Source organism: Manis pentadactyla, chromosome 12, assembly GCF_030020395.1.
Source record: "Manis pentadactyla isolate mManPen7 chromosome 12, mManPen7.hap1, whole genome shotgun sequence".
NCBI lineage: Eukaryota > Metazoa > Chordata > Mammalia > Pholidota > Manidae > Manis > Manis pentadactyla.
This window is the reverse complement of record NC_080030.1, coordinates 652,982-674,586: the sequence shown is the minus strand read 5'-3', so window position 1 is coordinate 674,586 and position 21,605 is coordinate 652,982. Positions and strand designations below refer to the sequence as shown.

At 54.3% G+C, this 21,605-nt stretch overlaps 1 protein-coding gene and 1 long non-coding RNA gene across 2 annotated transcripts; one reads left to right on the top strand and one right to left on the bottom strand.

The window, feature by feature from the left end:
- Positions 1-8,971: 8,971 nt before the first annotated feature.
- On the top strand, positions 8,972-20,438 carry SPMAP2 (sperm microtubule associated protein 2). The gene is made up of 8 exons (XM_036889962.2): positions 8,972-9,279; positions 9,637-9,753; positions 10,361-10,422; positions 11,051-11,117; positions 12,305-12,422; positions 15,106-15,265; positions 18,414-18,560; positions 18,595-20,438. The coding sequence occupies exons 1-8, from the start codon at positions 8,972-8,974 to the stop codon at positions 18,741-18,743; spliced, it is 1,128 nt and encodes a 375-aa protein (XP_036745857.2). The 3' UTR covers positions 18,744-20,438.
- On the bottom strand, positions 20,320-21,532 carry LOC118914765 (uncharacterized). Its single transcript, XR_008992935.1, has 2 exons — positions 21,415-21,532; positions 20,320-20,424 (listed from the first exon to the last, which is right to left on the bottom strand). It is a non-coding gene; the product is annotated as an uncharacterized LOC118914765 (long non-coding RNA).
- Between the last annotated feature and the right edge of the window lie 73 nt (positions 21,533-21,605).

Below are 21,605 nucleotides of genomic sequence, written 5' to 3'. Positions count from 1 at the left end.
TCAAGAACACGGCAAACAAGTGCTGGTGAAGCTGTGGAGACCGTGGAGGCTTCTGCATTGCTGGCGGTAAAATAGTGCCAGCTGCTGTGGAAAACAGACTGGCATTTCCTCAAAGAGTTTCACGTGGAATTCCACGTGACCCAGCAAATCCACCGGCAGGTGGACAGAAAGGAAAACTTTTCCTCAAACAAAAATTTGTAAATTAATGTAAATAACAGCAGGATTCACAGCAGCCGAAAGGTGGAAACAACCCAAATGCCCATCAACTGGATGAACAGGTACATATATCCCTCCACACATGGAGCACCAAACAGCCACAAAAAGGGGTGAGGCCCTGCCACACGCTGCATGTGGACGGGCCCTCAACACGGTGCTCAGTGAGACGCCAGACACAGAAGGCCACATGGCACATGACTCCACTTCTGGGACACGTACACAACAAGTGAATCCACAGACAGAACATGGACTCATGGGTGCCCAGGGCTGGGGAAGGGTGGGGGGACAAGGCTGCTTGTGGGGTGATGGGGTGTTCTGCGGGTTGCATATTGTGAATGTAGTAAATGACCCTTTATCATTTACTATAAAATGTTTAATTTTATAAAACCTTACTGAGCTTGATACATTCATGGTTTGTACACTTTATATTTATTTATTTATTTTGTATTTTGGAATCATTAATGCACAATTACATGAGCAACATTATGGTTACTAGACTCCCCCTATTATCAAGTCCCCACCACATACCCCATTACAGTCACTGTCCATCAGCGTAGTAAGATGCTATAGAGTCACTACTTGTCTTCTCTGTGTTATACTGCCTTCCCCATATGCCACCCCCCCTACATTATGTGTGCTAATCGTAATGCCCCCTTTTCCCCCTTATCCCTCCCTTCCCACCCACCCACCCGAGTCCCTTTCCCTTTGGTAACTGTTAGTTTGTTCTTGGGTTCTGTGATTCCGCTGCTGTTTCGTTCCTTCCGTTTTTGCTTTGTTCTTATACTCCACAGATGAGTGAAATCATTTGATATTTGTCTTTTTCCACCTGGCTTATTTCACTGAGCATAATACCCTCTAGCTCCACCCATGTTGTTGCAAATGGTAGGATTTGTTTTCTTCTTATGGCTGAATAATATTCCATTGTCTATATGTACCACTTCTCCTTTATCCATTCATCTACTAATGGACACCTAGGTTGCTTCCATTTCTTGGCTATTGTAAATACTGCTGCGATAAACATAGGGGTGCATCTGTCTTTTTCAAACTGAGCTGCTGCATTCTTAGGATAAACTCCTAGGAGTGGAATTCCTGGGTCAAATGATATTTCTATTTTGAGTTTTTTTAGGAACCTCCATACTGCTTTCCACAATGGTTGAACTAATTTACATTCCCACCAGCAGCGTAGGAGGGTTCCCCTTTCTCCACATGCTCGCCAACATTTGTTGTTTGTCTTTTAGATGTTGGCCATCCTAACTGGTGTGAGGTGATATCATTGTGGTTTTAATTTGTGTTTCTCTGATGATTAGCGATGTGGAGCATCTTTTCATGAGCCTGTTGGCCATCTGAATTGCTTCTTTGGAGAAGTGTCTGTTCAGCTCCTCTGCCCATTTTTTAATTGGATTATTTGCTTTTTGTTTGTTGAGGTGTGTGAGCTCTTTATATATTTTGGATGTCAACCCTTTATTGGATCTGTCATTTACGAATATATTCTCCCATACTCTAGGATGTCTTTTTGTTCTACTGATGGTGTTCTTTGCTGTACAGAAGCTTTTTGGTTTGATATAATCCCACTTGTTTGTTTTTGCTTTTGTTTCCCTTGCCTGGGGAGATATGTTTATAAAAAAGTTGCTCATGTTTATGTCCAAGAGATTTTTGCCTATATTTTTTTCTAAGAGTTTAATGGTTTCATGACTTACATTCGGGTCTTTGATCCATTTTGAGTTTACTTTTGTGTGTGGGGTTAGACAATAATCCAATTCTCTTACATGTAGCTGTCCAGTTTTGCCAACACCAGCTGTTGAAGAGGCTATTTCCCCATTGTATGTCCATGGCTCCTTTATCATATATTAATTGACCATATATGTCTGGGTTAATATCTGGGCTCTCTAGTCTGTTCCACTGGTCTGTGGCTCTGCTCTTGTGCCAGTACCAAATTGTCTTGATTACTGTGGCTTTGTGGTAGAGCTTGAAGTTGGGAAGCGAGATCCCCCGTTTTATTCTTCCTTCTTAGGATTGCTTTGGCTATTTGGGGTCTTTTGTGGTTCCATATGAATTTTAGAACTATTTGTTCCAGTTCGTTGAAGAATGCTGTTGGTATTTTGATTGGGATTGCATTAAATCTGTAGATTGCTTTAGGCAGGATGGCCTGCACACTTTATATAAGCAAAAACAATATTTCAATAAAAAGGAAATGAAAAACCATTTGCCAGAGCCTGCAAATTTCTTGCCTTTTATTCCACCCCTGGCAGCATTGGACTCACCCCGAGACCCTCCCCTCCGTTCCCCAAAATGTTCTCCCCTCCTCCTCCCCCACTGCCCCTCCCCAACCTGTCTCCACTGTTCCCCACCATGCATTCGCCCACAACCCCCACTGACCCTCCTGGGCCAGGGTCCCCACCCTCTAACCCGACCCCTGCCCACTGCCCTCTCCATCCCCCTCTCCCCGCCCCCATTCGCCTCCACCCCGCACTGACCCCCCTGGACCAGCGGCCCCTCCGCGCGCGTTTCCCGGCACCGCCCACGTCCGTCCTCCCCGCGGCCGCCAGAGGGCGCATGTGAGCCCCGGGCCCAAGTCCCTGCTGCGCCCGCGGCCTCCGGCCCCGCGTCCCGGGGGTCAAGGCCCACGACCTGCTCCCGCGCCCCGTCGACTTCTCTCACCGAGTTCGTCCCACCCCATCAGCCTCTGGCTGCCCCTCCCAAACCAGGCCGGTGCTGCCCCCAGGCCGTGCCCCTCGTGAGGGTCCCTCCCTAGATCTCCACAGGACCCTCATCGCAGAAAGGCCTTCCAGCCTAGACGCACTCCCAGCCCCTTGTATTTTCTTCCTAGCACCCTAGGGAGGCCAGGACCACCTCCCTGCGCCTTCAGGCCTAGAGCAGGGCTTGGTGCGTAACAGGTGCGCGGCAAATATTTGCTGAATGGATGACCCAGTGAAAGACCGTCAACGCTAAGATGCTGAATTTTTTGAGGAGTCAGCAAGGCTGGGGGGATGGGGGACGGGGCTGGCACACGTCTCAGCCCCTCCCGCCTTTGGAGGCAGCTGCAGACCCCCACTCTCGCTCTACCTGCAGACCCCCTCTGGCTCACTGGGAAGAGCTTTTGTACTTAGTGACAGTCAGCCGGAGCGTTTTCATTGCACAGTAGTGAGGGTGGGTGAGTGGTGAGCAGACGGGAATCACAGTCCACCTGCCCGGCTCCCTCTTATGTCCGCCCTTGCACACTCACCTAGGCAGGCCAGGAAGCCCTCCCACGCGTGCCTTCGCGTCTAGCCTGACCCCACACCGCCTCCCATCCCTGAGGTTCTCTGCTTTCCTGACACTCTGTAACCCGCTTCCCCTGTGTGCATGGGGGTCTCCCTGCTAAGACGTCAGCTCAGGAGGACAGACACTTTGGCTTGTGCGCAGCTGGATTTAGGGCCACCCTACTCCAGCGTAACTAAATTAAGTCCCGGAAGCTCCTACAGACTCCGCTCAGATTCACCACTGGTTGCATTCACCCCATTTGCTCTGCTCTGTCCTGTGTCTGCATCTACTACCTGTACCTACAGGTATCTATTATCTATAAGCATTTGCATATGTTTATATGCATTTTCTTGAACTGGTTAGGACTGTGTTGGAGGTACAGTTCCCAAACACACCACAGTATATTGTCTAAAACCAAGGTTTCCTTTAATAACCCAGTGCAGTTACCAAGAGTAGAAAAATTCACACTGATAGAATATACATATATAACCCACTGTTCATATTCATATGTCACCAGCTGCTTTAATGATGTTCCAGTGGCAGGGGGCTTGGTACCCTAGCACGTTGCCATGGCAACAGATGCTGGCAGCCAGGTCAGCAGGCAACAGCTCAGATATGCCTGGGCTGGCTCTCCTGGGGAGCCAGTCTCGGGGAAGGGGCCCATGGGGAGGAGGAGGGTGGCTTCACCAAGCTTGGAGATGGTAGTGGCCCCAGGGTCAGGGTTAATGGAGCCCTGGGGCCCACGGGGGGTGAAGTTCCTCCTGGTCCTCTCAGATCACTAGGGGTGTGTGTTAGGAACTGAAAATGTCTTTTTCGGGAGGTACAATTCAACTCAGTGAAGGTAGAGTCTAAATTCCTGGATTCACAGGGTTTAGATATTAGTCAAGGCGTTGCTGGAAGCCGGGGGCATTGTCTCCGGTTGTAATCGGCCCATCTGGGCATCTCCAAGCTGTCCCTAGTCCTGCAGGCTCTCCATCACTGCTCCATGCACACGATGCTGCCTCCCCTTGTCCCTCTCACTCCGGACACTGCCGGCCGTCACCCGCCTGCCAGTTTCCTTTTCCTTGTGGGCAGAGCCTGGATGCTGTTGGGTGTCCATTCCCACCCCTAGTGACTCAGGGAAATTGTCCTGCCTGGGCGCTGGCATAAATCCTCACTGGTGTCCCACCACTTTCCCTTTTGCTGGGGGCTGGTTTATGTGTGGACATGTGATGCCCTTCTGCCCAATGAGATGCAAGGGAGGCCCTTGGGAGGGGCAGCTCTTAGAAACCACCAGATTTCCTGGCTCATGACCCCTTCAGTGACATGCACAGGCACCTCACTGCCGTCTCTTGGGCTCTTTCTCTTCTGCCTCCTGCTTCCACTTACGATGGCCTTTTGGCTACACTGAGTCCACCCAGATAATCCAGGTGATCTCTGCATCTCAAGGTCAGCCAATGAGCAACTTAATTCCAACTGCAAACTCCTGTGCCCCTTGCTGTGTGACAAAACAGTCACAGGTCTGGGGACTTAGTTGTGGACATCTTTGGGGATTTCTTATTCTGCTGACCACAGGCAAGTTCCTGGCCCTTAAGAGGGAGGCCCAGTGCCTTCAGCCATTGCAGCTTCATGATGAGATGTGTGGAGCAGCTGCAGCCACCTCGGTGCATCCTTCATCAGGCCTCCTATCATACACATTACGGATAAATCCAGGAGTGGAATTGCTGGGTTTTAGGGCATGCAAATGTTTGGCTTCATGAGATATGCCAAATTACTTTCCAAAGTTGGACCAAATTACTCAGTATGTAAGAGGGGTCACCGATTTGTAGTCTCTCCAATATTTTAATGACCAGTCTTTAAAATTTTTGTGAAATGTGACCTCATTCATTTTTACTTTCATTTCCCTGATTATTCGTGACACTGAGTATTTGCTCATGTTTTCCATGTAACTCTCCACTCTGTAAAATGTCTCTTCATGTCTTTTTCCTACTTTTAGTTGATCTAGCTTCTTTTCTTATTGATTTGTAGGAGCTCTTTACATATTGTGGGTACTAATTAATTATGCATGTAACAAATGTCTTCCAGTTTGGTGGCTAGGTTTTTCATTTTATTAAGACGTATTGATGATCAGAAGTACTAAAATCTATAGGTCATTTACCACTAGCACTTTTTGTGTCTTGTTAAAAAAAAAAATCCACCCTACCCCAAGAGGAGAAAGATACTTTAATTTTTTTCTGTAAGTTTTGGAGTTTGTTTTGACATTCAAATGCTGAATTCATTTAGAGTTGAGTTTTCTGTGAGGTGTGAGGTAGATGTGGCAGGGACAATAGCAGTGCCGGAAGATGTGCATCCCATCCCTGGAACCTGGGAACACGCTCTGTACATAGCAAAGGAGACTGGGGGTGTGATGAAGGTTTCCGACCTTGAGGTGGGCTGTCACGGACTGCCAGGTGCCTCGGCTCACCCGTGGGTCCCTAAAGGCCAATGCTCGCTCACCTCTGATCAGAGAGATGAGAGTGTGGGAGGGGCTGGGCTCACCACTGGCTGTGAAGGTGGAGGGGGCCATGGGTGGAGGACACGGTGCTCTGGAAGCTGCGCAGCCTTCGCCTGACAGCACAGGAAATTTGGCCCCCGTCCTACCTCATGAGGCCCCCTCCTGCCAACACGCGAAGGGCCTCGGGAAGGAGCAGCCGACTCTTGTTTTGAGACCAGGGAGCCCCTTGCACCTGCAGAGCTGTCAGATGATAAATCACAGGCGACCCTTGAACAACAGGTTTGAACTCATGGGGTCCACTTCTCTGTGGATGTTTTCAGTAAATATACATTATCTGTAATTGGATGTAAGGCAGCAGGTTCCACAGGTGATGTGGCTAATAGAAATGGAGAAGGAACAGTTGTTACCAGCACAGGCTTTAATCAACAGAACTAACTGGCCACTCAGAGAGAGCCGGGTAAGAAATGTCAGGACCAGAGAGGTGGGAGGAGGGAAGGTCGGGTCAGAGGATGCAGGTGGGAGACCCTTGCCCCTCCTAGTCTGGCCTGACCACTGGCAGGCTGGTGTCAGCCCGGGGGACCAGCCAAGCAGCTGGCTGCCCTCTGCCTGCTCTCCCTTCTCTGCTAGGTGTAACACCCCCATTTCTTTCCTACTTGTCTACTCTGAAGTTAACTGACCCACTGGATATACAGGAGGTGGTAGAGGCCACAAGGAGGTTCTGGGGAGCAGGAAGTTAAAGGTGGGTTTCAAGTGTGTGTGGGCCAGGACCCTAAGCCGCTGTGCTGCTGTTTCTCGGCCTCTAAGTCTGTGATTTGGTCTGCAGGGAGAAAAATAACCCGTGAGAGGCCTGAAGTACCTTCTGCCACATGCATGCCGTGATCCTTCGCCAAGCGGCCAGCATCTGCATCCCTTCCCATCACCCTCCAAATTCCCATATTCCCCTCACCCTGTCCTGGCTGTGCTTTATTTTCTGTTGAAAACAATGTCACACACCCAGAAATCACCACCCTCGCCATAGCTCCTGGGCTGTGAACTCTTGTTTTACTGTGTGTCTGAGCCCCAGAAGGGGCCCCCTGGCTCCCTTCCAGGGCTGGTGGAGCTCTGGCCTGTCGGACACTCCCTATCCCACTCATATGAGTGCTGGGCTGAAAAGACCCATGTGGGGCAAGGGTGAAGGGAGGCGCTCTGGAGACCCTGCTGCTGCCTTGCCGCCCTGGGGTGCAGCCTGCCGTGAGCAGTGGTTTCTTGGGCCCCCGCAGGCATGAGCCGTTTGATGAGCTCAGTGCAATGCCCGGCCGCTGCCGGCACTCCGAGCCCTGGTGAAGCAGTCTGATTTACTGTGGACTCATTTCCTTACAGAGCTTTGCAGCAATGACAGGTCCCTCTGGTGGCACGAACGTGGAATTCATCTTTTTGTGAAAAGTGCCAGCAGATCCTGGTCGGATTTCACTAAAGAGGGAAAAATAACCCACTGCGTGCTAGGTGAGGCTTTAGCACACCACAGGCCAAGAAGGGGGTTTTTCTGAGAATTGCCCAGATTGGACCCGATTCTCTCAAGGCCTTTCTGTCTGGAATCCTCCAAGAGATCCCCTTATCCCCCCGCTTTCCTGGCAGCAGTGGTGCCAAGGACACTCAGAAGCAGAGCATCAGAGGGACTGGACGGGGTCTTGCACAGGGCATTGCAAACTGTAACTGAGGACCTGCTTGGCTCACACAACAAGGGTCCACTGGGGCCCTCTGGATGGCCAGCCTGTGCCGGGTGATGCTCGTGTCCAGGGAGAGGGGCTTGGCCCTCGAGGAGCTGCCTGTGTGCTGGGGGACAGGACTTGGGAGCAGGGCTGGGCCAGAAGGGCCCTAGGCTGCAGGTGGTCAGGGACACTTCCTACACAAGGGAGTGACAGGTCTGGGTCCTAAAGAGTAGGAAACAGCCTGGCAAAGAAGGGGAGAGTCCTGCGAGTTAGGGGCATGAATGGCTGGGCTCTGGCTAGTCGGCAGAGGTGGGAGGGGCGGCTCTTTGATGGCCTGTAAGGAATTCCCCAAGGCTGGAGCCTGGGGCGTGTGGCTCCAGTTACCACAATGATTGCTTCGTTTGACGATTTGCCAGCTCCAGCTGCAACAGAAGGTGCTTCTCAGGAGACCTCAGGGCTGGAGGGTCTGTGAGTCAGGGTGCTGTGGGCTGCAAGGAACAGAAAACCCAGCAACAACTTAGGGCTAAGAATCTGTCGTGTCAAGTGCGACACGGGGCAGGCTCCAGCCTTGCCCACCTCAAGATGCTCAGCAGCTCACTGTCCTCAGACTAGCCGATCTCATGGTCACAAGATGCCTGCCTCTGCTCTGGACATCAGATAGGCCCAAAAATAACCAAGAAGAAGAGCCCTGTGCCTCCTTCCAAGAGAGCAGAAGCCCCCTGCAGGTGCCCCCTGATGTCTCATTCCTACTCCAGTCTGGGGTAGGGGTGGAACACCTGGTGAGCTGGGGCACCCGCGCTGACTCCCCAGTCCAAGCACCAGTGGGGCCTCTTACTAAGAGGAAGTGTAGGACGGAGCTGGGGCACCAGCCTTGAATCCTGCTCTCAGCTGAGCTGTCAGGCAGCAGATCTCCCCGGAGCCTTCTGCAGACTGGGTGCCGGGCCAGCTCTTGGGGGAGGTGACTTTCTGTAAGGCAGAGATGGGAATCCCAGAGGACGCCGGGGTGCTGAGGGCTGGGAATGGGGCTGCCTCTCTGAGCAGAAGCCTGCCTGACGGTGTGGGCAGAGTGAGCAAGTGCCAAGGCCTGAGGTGGGTTCGGCTGCACGTGTCCGAGCAGGGAGGCAGAGTGGCAGGAGAGGACAGGGAGGGGCTGAGGCCACGGGCGCGTGGGCCCTCACGGGGCCCATGGGGCTGCCGTGCAGAGCCACTGTCCCACTCGGTGGCAGCCCCATTGGCAGGCTGGAGTTGGAATGTGGATGCCAAGAACCTGGCCAGGCCATTCTCCCGTTGCCGGGTGACCACAGATACATTTGGGTGCTGTGGGAGCGAGGCTGCAGAGCTGGGGTCTCAGGACATGGGGGACCACTGGCAAAGGTCACTGCGCAGCAGCCACGCCTTGGAGGCAGAGGGCAGGTCGGATAGCGGGCCAGACGCAGCCTCCCTAGCCCTCCAGAGCCCTGTGCGCAGGACCCGAGGGCCCCAGGACCCCAGGCACCAGGACCTGGACGTCAGGGAGCTGAGGTTGGAAGAGGAAGAGGAGGAGGCTCCCCCTGAGGACACAGCCAGGGAGGAGTTCTCAGGCCCCCAGAACCCACAAGAGGCCCTCTCGGGGATGGGGAAGGCACTGGAGAAGGACACAGAGGAGGCTGTGCCTGAGACGAGGTGGGCCGTGGGGAGCGGCTGGCGGGCAAGAGGCTCCCAGGCCGGGCCATGGAGCAGGGGACGGGCGGCCCCCCGCATGCCCCAGCCCGGGCTGCCCCGCCAGGACAGGCAGACAGCCCTGCACCTTGGGTTCTTGGGGCCTGGCGTACGGCCAGCACCGGCCATACCTTCGTGAGAGGTGCGAGGGTCTTCTTTAGTAGTGGCAGCCTCCCCTGGGTGGGAATGGGATCCTCTTTGCCCCTCAGGGGACACCTGAGGTGGCGTGGCTGGTTACCTGGGTCCAGATGCCCCCAGAGGCCCTGGGAGGGTGGGAGGTTCTCGGGCAGGACGAGCTGCTCACCATCCACCCGCCCACAGCCACCTGTCCATTGCCCAGAGGCTCCCGAGTGTGTCTCCGGCCAGGGTGAGGAAGAGGAGGAGGCGGCTCTTGGACCTGGCAAAACCCAAGAGTGACTGGCAAGTCCTGAAGGACAGGTGAGCTGCGATGCTGCATCCTCCGGCTCATCCAGACCTGGGTGGGCGTGTGGGGCCAGAGCTGGGCCGGGGTGGGACCCGGGGTCACCAAACTGGCGTGAGCAGGGCGGCCATGGCCTGTCTTGCCACAGGACGGGCTGCTGTTGCAAGGGCCTTGCCTGGATCGCCCTCCACCTGCGGCGCCTGAAGCTCTGCATCACCTGGTGAGTGGGTGGCCCCTCCACCAGCCGCCTCCCCTCCTCCAGGGCAAGGGCGGGCAAGGTCTCTCCCAGGACCCCCTCCCCACACACCCTCCACCTGGAGCTTCGGGGTACCCGCCCCGTGTGGAATGGCTCTGCTCCCGCCATGGGGCCGTGGGCCCCGTCTGTGCCTTTCCTGGGGCTCCCTTCTCTCCACAACACGCTGCAACGCTGATGGCTGACGTTCCTTTGGAAGCCCTCTCTGGCTGCCCATCCTGCCCCAGTGTCTCTCCCTCCCTCCTTCCTCCTGGTGACCACCTGCCTCGTGCATGCTGTGTCCATTGGGTGCCCGGGGCTCTGTTTCATGGCAGGGCACAGGGAGCCCAGGCCTGCTCCCCTCACCCTGAGCACCCCTGGGTGTTTTTCAGGCCATCTGTGTACCGGACGGAGAGGCCGCGGCTGGATACCACCCTCACTGCCACTGTGCCCGGTAGGTGGGGTCCGCCCACCGCCTTCTCCCCACCTCATCTCCCAGGGTCTCATCTCTGGACTCTGTGCCCTGAGGAGCCAGAGCAGCTGGAGGCTGGTCCTGGAGTGGGGGGTGTGGGGAGCGTGATCCAGGGGAAATCCCAGTCTGCCCCACAGCCAACACGGGGTTAGTGGTGACTCTACAAAATGACCCTTGGCCTTCTCTTCCACAATGGTTTCTACACTTGTTGAGAACAGTGGGTCCCTTCAAAGAAAACATCTGCAGGGAAGTCATAGGGCCAGTTCTCTCCTAGGGGCCAGCGAACCCCCCTGGAGACCCTAGGCCTGTGCTAACCTCAGACCAAAGCCAGTTTCCCAGCTAGGGGCTGTGGGCAGCGCTGAGCCCTGCTACGGAGCTGATGGGCCCAAGCCCTGGTTACAGCCCCACCCCTCTGCCTGTGTGCCCTGAGCAAGAGACCTCAGGCCTCCTCGAGCCCACTGTGCCTAGCACGGGGCAGCAGGAGTCACCGCTCTGCCCCTGGTGGGTGGGTGCCCAGCTGACCAGGACCACGTGGGATACTGCGCTTGGCAGGAAGGAGACCCCTGGGTGGACGGGCTTTTAAGTTGGGGCTGCTTCCGATTTTGTACAGTGGTGTCCCACCGGGTGGCAGGCCTGTCTCGACCTAAAAGGTTCTACTCAGAGCATCCCAGCAACAGGTAAGGGGAGGGCCTGGGTGTGCCTGGCAGGCAGCACGTTGCAGGAAACCGCTCATTCCCCGGGCAGGGTGCAGCAGGGGGAAGTTCAGGTCCTGGGACTAGATCGCCCCCACGCCTCTGGACAGGGCCACCCCCAGCCCTTTGGACTTCACCCTTCATCCTGTGGAATGGGTGGGGATCATGCCCAAGAGGTACTCAGCCCCGTGCCTGAACAGTAAGTGCCCCATAGATGTTTTGTCACATTGTGAATTCTTTTGGCTCTAAAAAGCTAGCGTTAGGACAGAGTTTTATGTACAACTTGTGACACAGTTCTATATCACTTACATCTTTCACTTTTCAACTTGTTAAAGGTGATCTGTAAAATTTTAGGCACAGAACTTAATTATCCTTTATCTTTATGCCCATATACATAGGAAAATGTAGAATGAATTAGTTCAAATCAAATGTTTTGTTATCACTTTTCACTCGGAGATGTTGACATGTTCCATACAGATTTTACGCCTGTGTTTGTGACAATAACTTTTCATTTTCATGCCCAATCATAGTATAATATGAAGGTTGCTTACACTGTAGTTAGGCATAATATCTGTAGAACCAAGAAGGCAAATGCCCTTGACTGAGGTTATTTCAGTGTGAGCAGCTCCATCGTCCCAGTCAGGCGCGGGTGACCGTGGAGCTCCAATGGCATTTACAGGCTGCATTCCAACCCGAGAGATGGGAAAATATGAGAAAAGTCTGTCTCGGATTGAGGAAACATGGATTTCTTTCTGGGCGGGGGCCGAGCTGAGACCTGATCTCAGGAGGTGGGGGCCCAGCAAGGTCTGTGGAAGTTCACTTTCCCAACTTTCTGACATGCTGTATCCGTTACGTCCTGATCCTGGCCCAGCCCAGATGACGGGGCAAGGGGAGGATGGCCTGGGGGGCTGTGAGGGGACGGAAGAAGTGCCCTCTTCGGGCGTGAAGGGCTGTGGTGCACTGACCTAGGAGGGGGCCTCTGGAGGGCTGGAGGCGCTTCTGTTAGGGACGCTTGTGGGAATTCCTTCTGTGAGGTGTTTCCAGAACCTCCACTCTCCCAGGTGCTCCCTGGTCCCCAGAATCAGAGGCCGAGAAAAGAGGCGAGACACACAGAAGCATGAAGACCCCTCCCCCTGGACCTCACTGGTGTTTTAAATGTGCATGTCCCCTAGGACCTCCCCCATTTGGCCCATTGCTCGACCCACCTTGAAATACCAAGCGTCCAGGCGCCTGCGGGAACTGGCCACTCCGAGGGTGCGGAATAACATGTGGAGCATAAACATGTCTGAGGTAGGTGCCCCGCTGTCCTCTGCACTGCCTGCCCAGAGAGGGGGGAGGCAGCAGGTTCCAGGGCAGCGAGTGCCACCCACTGGGATCTGTGCAGGAAAAGCTTTAGTTTGAAGCCAGCTCAGGGGGAGCCCAGCGCTCTCTCTCTGCTCACGCTGGGCCTTAAGGAATCCTGTGTTGGAGATTACAAGGAAGTGGTGTCCATGCCCAAGCAGACCCTTATCTGTCGTCGGGTTGAAGGGTCCCCTCCAGCTCAGGCCTGACATGACCTCTTCTCCGCCACACAGTGTCCCTCCCCCAGGATGTCCTGTGCGGGCCTCAGCCTGGGGCTTAGGTGACTGTCTGGATTCCTGCAGGCATCAGCAGCTCATTCCGTAGTACTGAGTCCCATTCTTTCCTGCGGGACCACAAGTCGCTTGTCCACTCGCCCACCCATTGAGCAACATTTGGGTTGTTCCTAGTTCTTGGCTATTACAAAAAAAGCTGCTATGAACATTTTGTGTGCAGGGTTTTGTGGGGGATACGTTTCCATATCATTAGGGTGCACATCTGGAAGTGGGGTTGCTGGGGCAAGGCTATGTCTCCATAAGAAACGGTCAAACGGTTTTCCAAAGGGGTGGCACCATTTTGCATCTGCAAAAGCCCCAAGCAGAAACCCACCATGGGGTGTCCTCCGGACACACAAGGACATTCAAGAGCAACCTCAGTGTGATGGTCACAGTAAAAGACTGAACACTAATGTCCTGATGTCAGAATGCTCGGGCCATGTTCAGTTTCCCCAGCTGCCCCAGGAAAGAGTTTTTATGGGCAACCTGGTTGGACCAGGGCCCGGAGGACAGCACACGCACTGTCCCTTTGCCGGCCCCACCTCTTACCTGGAGCTGCGTCAGTGTGCTCCTGGGCTTCAGCATTGTCCCTTCTGTGCTCCAAGACCCTCTAGGCTCCCCAGTGACCCCAGGGAGTCCAGATTCCAGCCTGAGATTCAAGGTGCAGCAGGATTTGGTCCCTCTTGACCTCTCCTCCTCCCTGTACCCGCTTTTTTGAGTAAATGTGGGTACCTAGACACGCTTTTCATGTAGTCCCCTCCACCTAGGACCCCCTCCCATGCGCATCCAGCTCCTCTGTGCTCCTGTTTTCTCAGGCTGGCGGGAAGCCCAGCTCCAGCCTCCTGCGTGCTCACGTGCCCTGTGCTCCTCCCAGCCCCTAGCACAGGGTCCGGGTGGACTCGATTCTTCCAGCCACCCGTGAGACCCTGTGAGGACAGAGGCCACCTTTCCTGCTTGTTGCGGCATTATTCCAGAGCTTGCCTTGCCCTGTGAAGGGCCCACACTGACAGTCAGGACTGCGGGTACATGACTTACTGAGTGTTCTCTGCCTGTGGACCCCTCGGGGGTGGGGGCACCTCGAAACAGGACAGGCCTGTTCTCTCCACCCAACGTAGCAGGAGGCCTGAGCCTGGAGGCCATTGCAGGGAGGACTAGGAGGAGGAAGGGAGAGAGACCAGAGATGATGGAGGGAGGGAGGGGGAGAAAAGAGGGAGGGAGAAGAAGGGAGGGGGTAGAACGGCCCTTCTTCCTCCATCCCCCTCCAGACGCTGCAGGACTGGCCAGCTAGTCTTCCACTTGTCACAGGCAGAGACTTCCAGATGTTGGTCACTCTGCCCACTCTCTTTTGCAGGAGGATTGTTTGCACACACAAGGGAGCCAGCTGGTGGGCTGAGCCAAGGAGACATGGTTAAGGGGATGTACCTGCAAGAGGGAGCTGGGGAGAGGAGATGCTGCTTGCACTTTTGTGGGGGTAGGGGAGACGGTGTTCATCATCAGCTAACAGTTCCTCTGGGCGCTGCCTCTGGGTGGGCAAGACCTCCGAGCAGATCCTCTGGTTGTGTCTGAGTTCCCTGGAAAATGCAAGACGTGGTCTGTGGAGCACGTGTGTCAGGTTCCTTGGCAAAGCACCTGCCAGGACTTCCCTCCCTCTCCTCCCCCTCAGCCAACTCTGCCTCAGTACATCATTTTGTACCTTATTCCACTTGCAGACCCATGCACCGCAGTCATGGTGTTTTGTGTTTTTAATGGACACGTGTGTTATCTTATCTTTCCTGCTTTCCCCCTCAACATTTATTTTCTGGAGCACTGCATGCTGACTTATAAAGACACAATGTTTTACCTGCTGGATTGCATCCTGTCTTGTGAATAAACTGCGATTGGATTACCAGGGCCCTATCGATGGGCAGCTAGGTCATTTCCAAGTTGCCACCACAACCAAGCTTCTGGAACCATGGCTGTGCCCATTTCCTTGTGGTCCTTTTATACAGCAGTCTTCAATGGGCATGTGCTGAACTTTACTGACGTGGACAAACTGCTCTCCAAAGTGCTCAGGCTAATGTACTCTCCTGCTGGCCCTGCCTGAGGAGGATTCCTCTCCTCCTGCATTCTTGTCAGGGCTCCATAACTTTCTCCACTTAGGTTTGCTCTCCTATGTGATTTGCCTATTGTATTTTTTTCAGTCACTGATTCAGAGAAGCCCTGTATATACGATGGCTACTAACCCTTTGCTGAACACACTGCGAACTAACCTCTTCCCAGTCTGTCTTATATTTTTTTGTTTTGCTTGTGGGGTCTTTCTGACCCAGGGCCTATAAAGAATCACAGATGGTTTTACTCCTACCCTCTAACTCTGTTTCCAGGTGGGTCAGGTATCCAGGGCAGCCCAAATGGCCATCCCCAGTCCAAGGATCCTCTGGCTGGCAAAGCCCAGGGCCCCAGCCACCCTGTTGGAAGAGTGGGACCCCATGCCGAAACCCAAACCGCACGTGTCAGACTACAGCCGCCTGCTTCACTTGGCCAGTAAGCAGGCCCCCTGGGGTTCGGCTCCTGTGCTGTTCTTCCCCTGGACAGAGGCCAGTGGGGGGCAGGGAGGGATGCTGGACGACCTGGATTTTAGGCCTCTGCCGGATTTGTGGTTCTCTCTTCCCTCATCTCTTCCCTAAACGCTGAGCAGGTGTCTAATTCCCTGTGGACCATTCACAGCATGGCCCTCGCAGGCTCCCCGGGAGCTGGCTGAGGGTCTGCTCCCCCCAAGGAAGAAAATCAGAAAATGGAGGGGCTATGGCCCTGAAGCAGAGGGTGTTGTAGGAGGGGGTCTCCAAGCAGGCCATGTAGGTGCACGGGAGAAAGCTGGGCTCGAGACCAGAGAGCCAGGCTGAGGTGCGAGGGCAGCTGTGCGGTGGAGGAGGCCCCTCTTCCCGCCCTTTAGAGCTGGATCCCTCATTTCCTCAGGGACAAAAGTGATATCATTGGAGGGACTTTGGAAATGCAGAAGAGCGTGAATAAAGGAGTCCCACCACCAGAACGATGCAGATCGCTGTGTTTGCGCGGGGTGTGCACTCACAGACCCACAGATGCATGCAAGTGTCCTTCCTTCCAGGCGCTTGGGGTGTGTCCCCACGGCTCACACACCTGACATCCAGTGCGCTGAGGACTCCTTGGCCCCTGCCTTCCAAGCACGCCAGGAGCCTGCGCACAGCCAGGCCCCACACCCCTTGCCTCCATGCCTGCCATCGCTCCTGGACCAGAGTTGCATCCTGCACCCTGGTCCCCACACCGCCCCCGCCCACTCCCCACTGCAGGCAGAGGTCTCTTGCTAGATTTAAGTTGGATTCGGCCCCTCCTGGCTCCCAGCCATCCCAAGACTCTCAGTGAGGCCTTGCTCGGTGAGGCCCACAAGTCCCTGTGATCTGCCCCCTGGCTTCCCCGTCTCCCCCGCACAGCTCCGCTGCACAGGGCCTTCCCATAGGCTTCGCTTTCCCCGGACACCTGCAGGGCTCACTCGGCCTCCCTAGGGTCTGACTCCTGAATGCCCTCTGCCCAGGCCCCTCAAGCGCCCTATTTAACCCCAGAAGCCCTGCCTACCTTGCACACTTGGGAGCCCCCTTACGCTGTTCTCCATAGCTCCTGTTGCCCTGTGACAGGATTTATGTGTCCATGTGTCATTTGTGTTGATCGCTTGTTATATGCCCGGCCCACAGTGTCAGGGACTTTGAAAAATTTGCTGTGTACCCACATCATTGCCAGAGAGCTTAACGGGCCATTTTGGTTCTCTCTGCTGTGTCATTCCCTAGTTTCCTATTTCCCATTTGTCTCTGGTCACAGATTCGGAGATGCCCTTTATGCAAGATGATCATGGGTACTTTGTTGAGCACATCGCAAAGTACCTTCTTCCCAGTTGTCTCTCTGCTCTGAACTGTGCCTACGGGACCTTTTGCCCATGTCTGTTTATTCGTCACTTATCCATTCCCATCATGCCCTCCCCTGCATTAGACACATATCTGGAATAGAAATGCATGTGCATTTGTACATACATGCATGCATGTGTTCATCCATATACACCTGTGCACACGTGTGTATAAGACTGGTGTAAAGTTGTATCTTTCAAACAGCACATTTCTACCCACTAATGGTTGTGACCAGCATGTAAAAGTGAAATCCTGTGCACAGAACTCTGTGGGATGGGAGTTAGTCCACATGTACTGTGTGGCAGTAGAGTGTCACCATGGTTAAGGTGTGACCAACAGAGTTTAAAAGCCCACAGGAGCTCTGGGCACGGTCCTCCCAGCCCCTATGGGCCACTTAGACCCCGTCACTTTGGGCAGGTCCCTGTGCAGGCTATCGGCCCAGCAAGCTCCGGCCCAGTGTGCTGGCCTTGACCAGCCATAGGCCCCCGTTGGGCTGTGCCCGCCTACCCTTCCACCCTGGCCTCTCCCGAGCCAGGGTTTGTCTGCTGAGAAAGGAACATTCCTTTTCTCTTTGCACAGAGGCTCTGAGCAAAGGAGTTGGAAAGGACCCTCAAAGCTGAGGGCCCCGACACTCTCAAGGGGTGGTTGGGCACTTTCTTTGCAGTCCCCAGCTGGCCCTGTGCTGAAGCTCACAGCAAAGGAGAGGGTGGTGGAGAGGTAGTGAGGAGGTACAGACCAGGTGAAAAGGTTCTCAGGGCTCTGGGAAGGGAGAAGAGGTAGCCTGGCTGAGCCACAGGCCTCTGTGCTTGAGTGCTGTCTGGCCACAACTGCAGCCACTGGCCACATGTGGTACTTCAGTGAAATTAAAGTGATGACATTAAAATAATAAAATAAATCCCAGCCTATCAGGTGCTCATAGTCACACAGGACTGATGGGGGCACATGGGCCAATGCAGAAAGCTGTGCTCCTGGGGAGGGCCCCACAGGCTCACTGGGCAGTGAGCAAGGGCAGGAGCCCAGAAGGGTGTGGCGGGATGGCCTCAGACAAGCAGCCGACGCTGAGCCCCGAAAGGGCCTGCGTGCCTGGGGCTGTCCTCAGCCACCCAGAACAGCAGCCGGGGAGAGCAAATGCCCCCCATACCAGCCACTGCTGCCCCTACCCACTGAGGGCAGAGAGGGGGAGGGAGGAAGGAGCGGAACTGAGCCCTTGGGACACCCTTGGCTGGCCCCTGGGTCCCCTGTCTGGGGCATACAGCCATTTGAAATATATTGTTCTTTACAATTCACCCCTCTAAAGTGTACAATTATAGCTCAAGAAGAAATAAAATAGTAGTGTACAATTCAGTAGTTCTCCTAGGACAATCACACATTGTGCACCCATCAGTTGGAACACTTTTTATTTCCCCAAAGAGAACCCCCCACCCCTTTCCAGCCTCCGGCACCCACGAGCCCACATTCTGTCGATTCTCACGTTGTGGATGTGTCACAGAAATAGGGCCACATTGTGAGGCCTTCTGTGTCCGGTGTCTCACTGAGCACCATGTGTTCAGGGCCTGTACACATGCCAGGAGCACGTCAGGGCTTCACTCCTGTTTGTGGCTGTGTGGTAGTCCACTTGTGGATGGACCAAATTCTTCTGTTGCTGGAAAATACACTGAATGTGGGGACTTTGTCCTAGAGGGTTGGTCTCTGCAGGGTGGAGGAGCCACACGGCCAAGGTGTCAGCGCGTGACGCCGTCCCTCTCTCCTACTCTCTGCAGTGCCCAAAGCCCAGTTGGACAAGTGTGTCCCCGACCGAGACCCATGCTGGGAGGTGCTGGACGTCACCAAGAAGGCAGTGGCCAGTCCCCGGATCATCTCCCTGGCCAAGCCCAAAGTGCGTAAGGACGTCAACGAGGGCTACGACCCCTACCATATCCCCCGGGCAGCTCTGGTGGCTCGGGCATCCCCTCGCCTCTATGAGCTCGCCACTCCCAAGAGCATCACCAAAAAAGTGTGAGTGGCCCAGGCTGGCCTCTGAGGCTCTGTTCCCAGTAAACACCCAAGTGCATCCTAAACCTGTGCGTGTGGCTGGCTCTGGGCATTTTTGACTGGAGGAGGAAGGGCAGGCTGGAAGGCCAAAAGGACCATGAGGAAAATACTAATGTCTGCATCCAACCTGTGATTTGTACAGCCCTCTTATTTTCCAAGTCACTTTCACCTGTCATTTCGAACTTCTCTGATGTCAGGCTTCAAAAGTTCCCTTCTGAATCCCTTATGTCCAATTCTGCCCTGAGTGTCCACAGCACCTCAAGCTCAATGACCTCCTAATAAAATCGGATAATGTCCATTGCGTGTTGCGCTTGTAACAAGTCAGCAAAAACAGGGCGGCTTAAAACAATACACATCTGACAGCTCTGGAGGTCATAGGCCTGACGTGGGTCTCACGAGGCTACACCCAGGCAGGCAGGGCCGGCTCCTCCAGGGGCCCGGGGAGAACCGTGTCCCCTTCTTCCAGCTTCCAGAGGCGCTGCGGCTTCGGCTCGGGGCCCCCTCCTCCGTCTGCATGGCTGGCAGGGCAGCGTCTTCCTGTCTCTCTGATCCTGCCCCCCTGCCCCCCTCATAGGGACCCTTGTGAGGACCCTGGTCCCCTGGGAACCCAGCATCACCCCCATTTCAAGGGCCTTGACTGATCCCTCTGCAGAATCCCTCTGCCACATGAGGGGACACGTCCTCAGGTCCTGCACAAGAACGTGGGTGTCTTTGGGAGCGGTTTTGCAGCTGACCACTACGGGAGAGAGATCCTTTCTGTCTCTGAAACCCAGACAAAGCCTTGTATTTCGCTGGCTCTGTCTGGTCTGCTTCCGGACCACTTGTCCTGAAGCTGTGGCATGCTGACTGTGGTAGGACAGCTCCTCAGAGCCTACCAAATGTTAGGTCCTGAGCCACGAGTCAGAATCCAGACTTATTACCAGACTCTAAGCACTGCAAGGAAATGAATTAATTCAATACCTTAAAGGAGACACTTACTGACTAGTTGTAGGTACAGATCTAGATAGGTATTCAGAAGAAAAGGGTTAAAAAGATACCCCATCTTCATCCCCTTGAATGATTCAGTGGTGTGACATTGGGGAGGATGGGCCCCTAACTCGGAGCATGTGGCAGTGATGGAGTGAATGTTTCCTGAAGACTGGAGGGAGACGATGCCTTGTTGAATTAACGGATGGAATTGCTGACCCTGTTGTTCTGGCGAGTGTAATGGGAGCAGCTGGAAGGCCTCGGAGGAGGCAGTCGAAAGGAGGAACACGAGTGGACCAACCAAGACTCCAATGCCTGTTCAATCAGGCAGACCGGATTATGCAGTCCACAGAGTAACAGCCTCAAAGATGTCCATGTCCCAGTTGTGGAAATCTGTGAATATGCTAATTTATATGGCAAAAGGGACTTTGCAGATGGGATTAAAGATTCTGAGAAAGAACATACTGGAATACGTGGGTGGGTCTCTGCCCCTGTAAGAGGGAGGCAGGGGGAAATTTGGCCTCTGAAGAAGTTACTATCCACCAGAGCGAGATGTGCTCTGGCCGTCAAGATGGAGTGCAGCTCTGGATGGAAGCACATTCTCCCCTCAGTGGGCGCAGGCTCTGCTGACGCCTCGATTTCCACCCAGTGAAACTGCTTGACTCCGGATAATGTGTGTTGTTTTTAGCAACTGGATTTGTGACAGCAGCAAGAGGAAACTAATGCAGACTGGAGATCATAAAGGTTGACTTGACGAGGCAGACTGCACTGTAGCTGGTATTAATACACTTCAACAAAATAGGGGAAGTTCAGTTGGGGTTTTCACCCTTAGTAACCTTCAAAACTAAACAGAACAAAAATATTAAGTCCAAAATGATATGCATGTTCTCTTGTCAAAGATCACCTCACATTTTAATGTTCTTATTCAAGCTAAGAAAAAACAAGCTTCACACTAACATATCTTTAAAAAATAAAATTTAACTTTAGCGTTCATTTAAACTATCTTGTCATTTGATGAGTTAATAAAGCATGTGATTACATGCTGCATGTCGCAAATGTGCTTGGCTTTATTGAGATACGGTAGACGGTAACATTTACGCCATCTTGGGTATGGCTTTACCAGCGTTGACACAAGCACAAAGTTGTGCAGGCATCACTGCAATGAGGATTACGACATCGATGTCTCCCCAAGAGTCCCTGGCTTGGCTTTGCAGTCACCCCCTTCCACCCCAGGCCCAGAGTCCCCGATGAGCCCTTCTATGCAGCTATGACTGTTCTGGAAGGTTGGTGAACAGGGAGGTACCCTGTGGACGGGGATGCCACAGTCAGACTCGTGCAGACCCGCCTCAATATCTAATCCATGAACTAAAAATGACCAGGGACCTCGGAGCCTCAAGCGGGGCGGTTTGTCCCCAGCTCGTCAGGGCACCGACGCACGAGTGCGGGGTCTCTGGAAGGACCTGCCCCACGCGCGTTCCCAGCTCTTCATGCGCCATCGGGCAGCCTAGCCCTGCGGGCCTCAGTTTCCTCATCTATAACTTGCGGCTCAATAGTATTATCCCCAGTTTTGATGTAGAACACGGGATCTGTTTCCTTCGCATGTGTGGGCATCAGGAATTCGTTTTTATTACTGGCACCCCCACCTCCCAGGCCAGAATCCAGACGAGACCCCAGACACGCTCCCCACGCCCTCACCTCCCCGTGTGCACGTCCCCACTGCGCACCCCCGTCCTCACATTCCGTCCATGCACCCGGTCTGCGTACCCAGTCTGTGCATCGCCGTCCGCGCCCTTCTACTGCGCATCGCCGGGCTCGCATTCGGTCCGCGCATCCTTTGCGCGAACCACCTCCGCGCATCTCATCTGCGCACCTACTACGCACAGCCCGCTCCCGCCCCGCCCCCTCAGGCCCCGCCCCTGTCCTCCCGCCTTCCAGGCCGCAGCAGCCAATGAGCG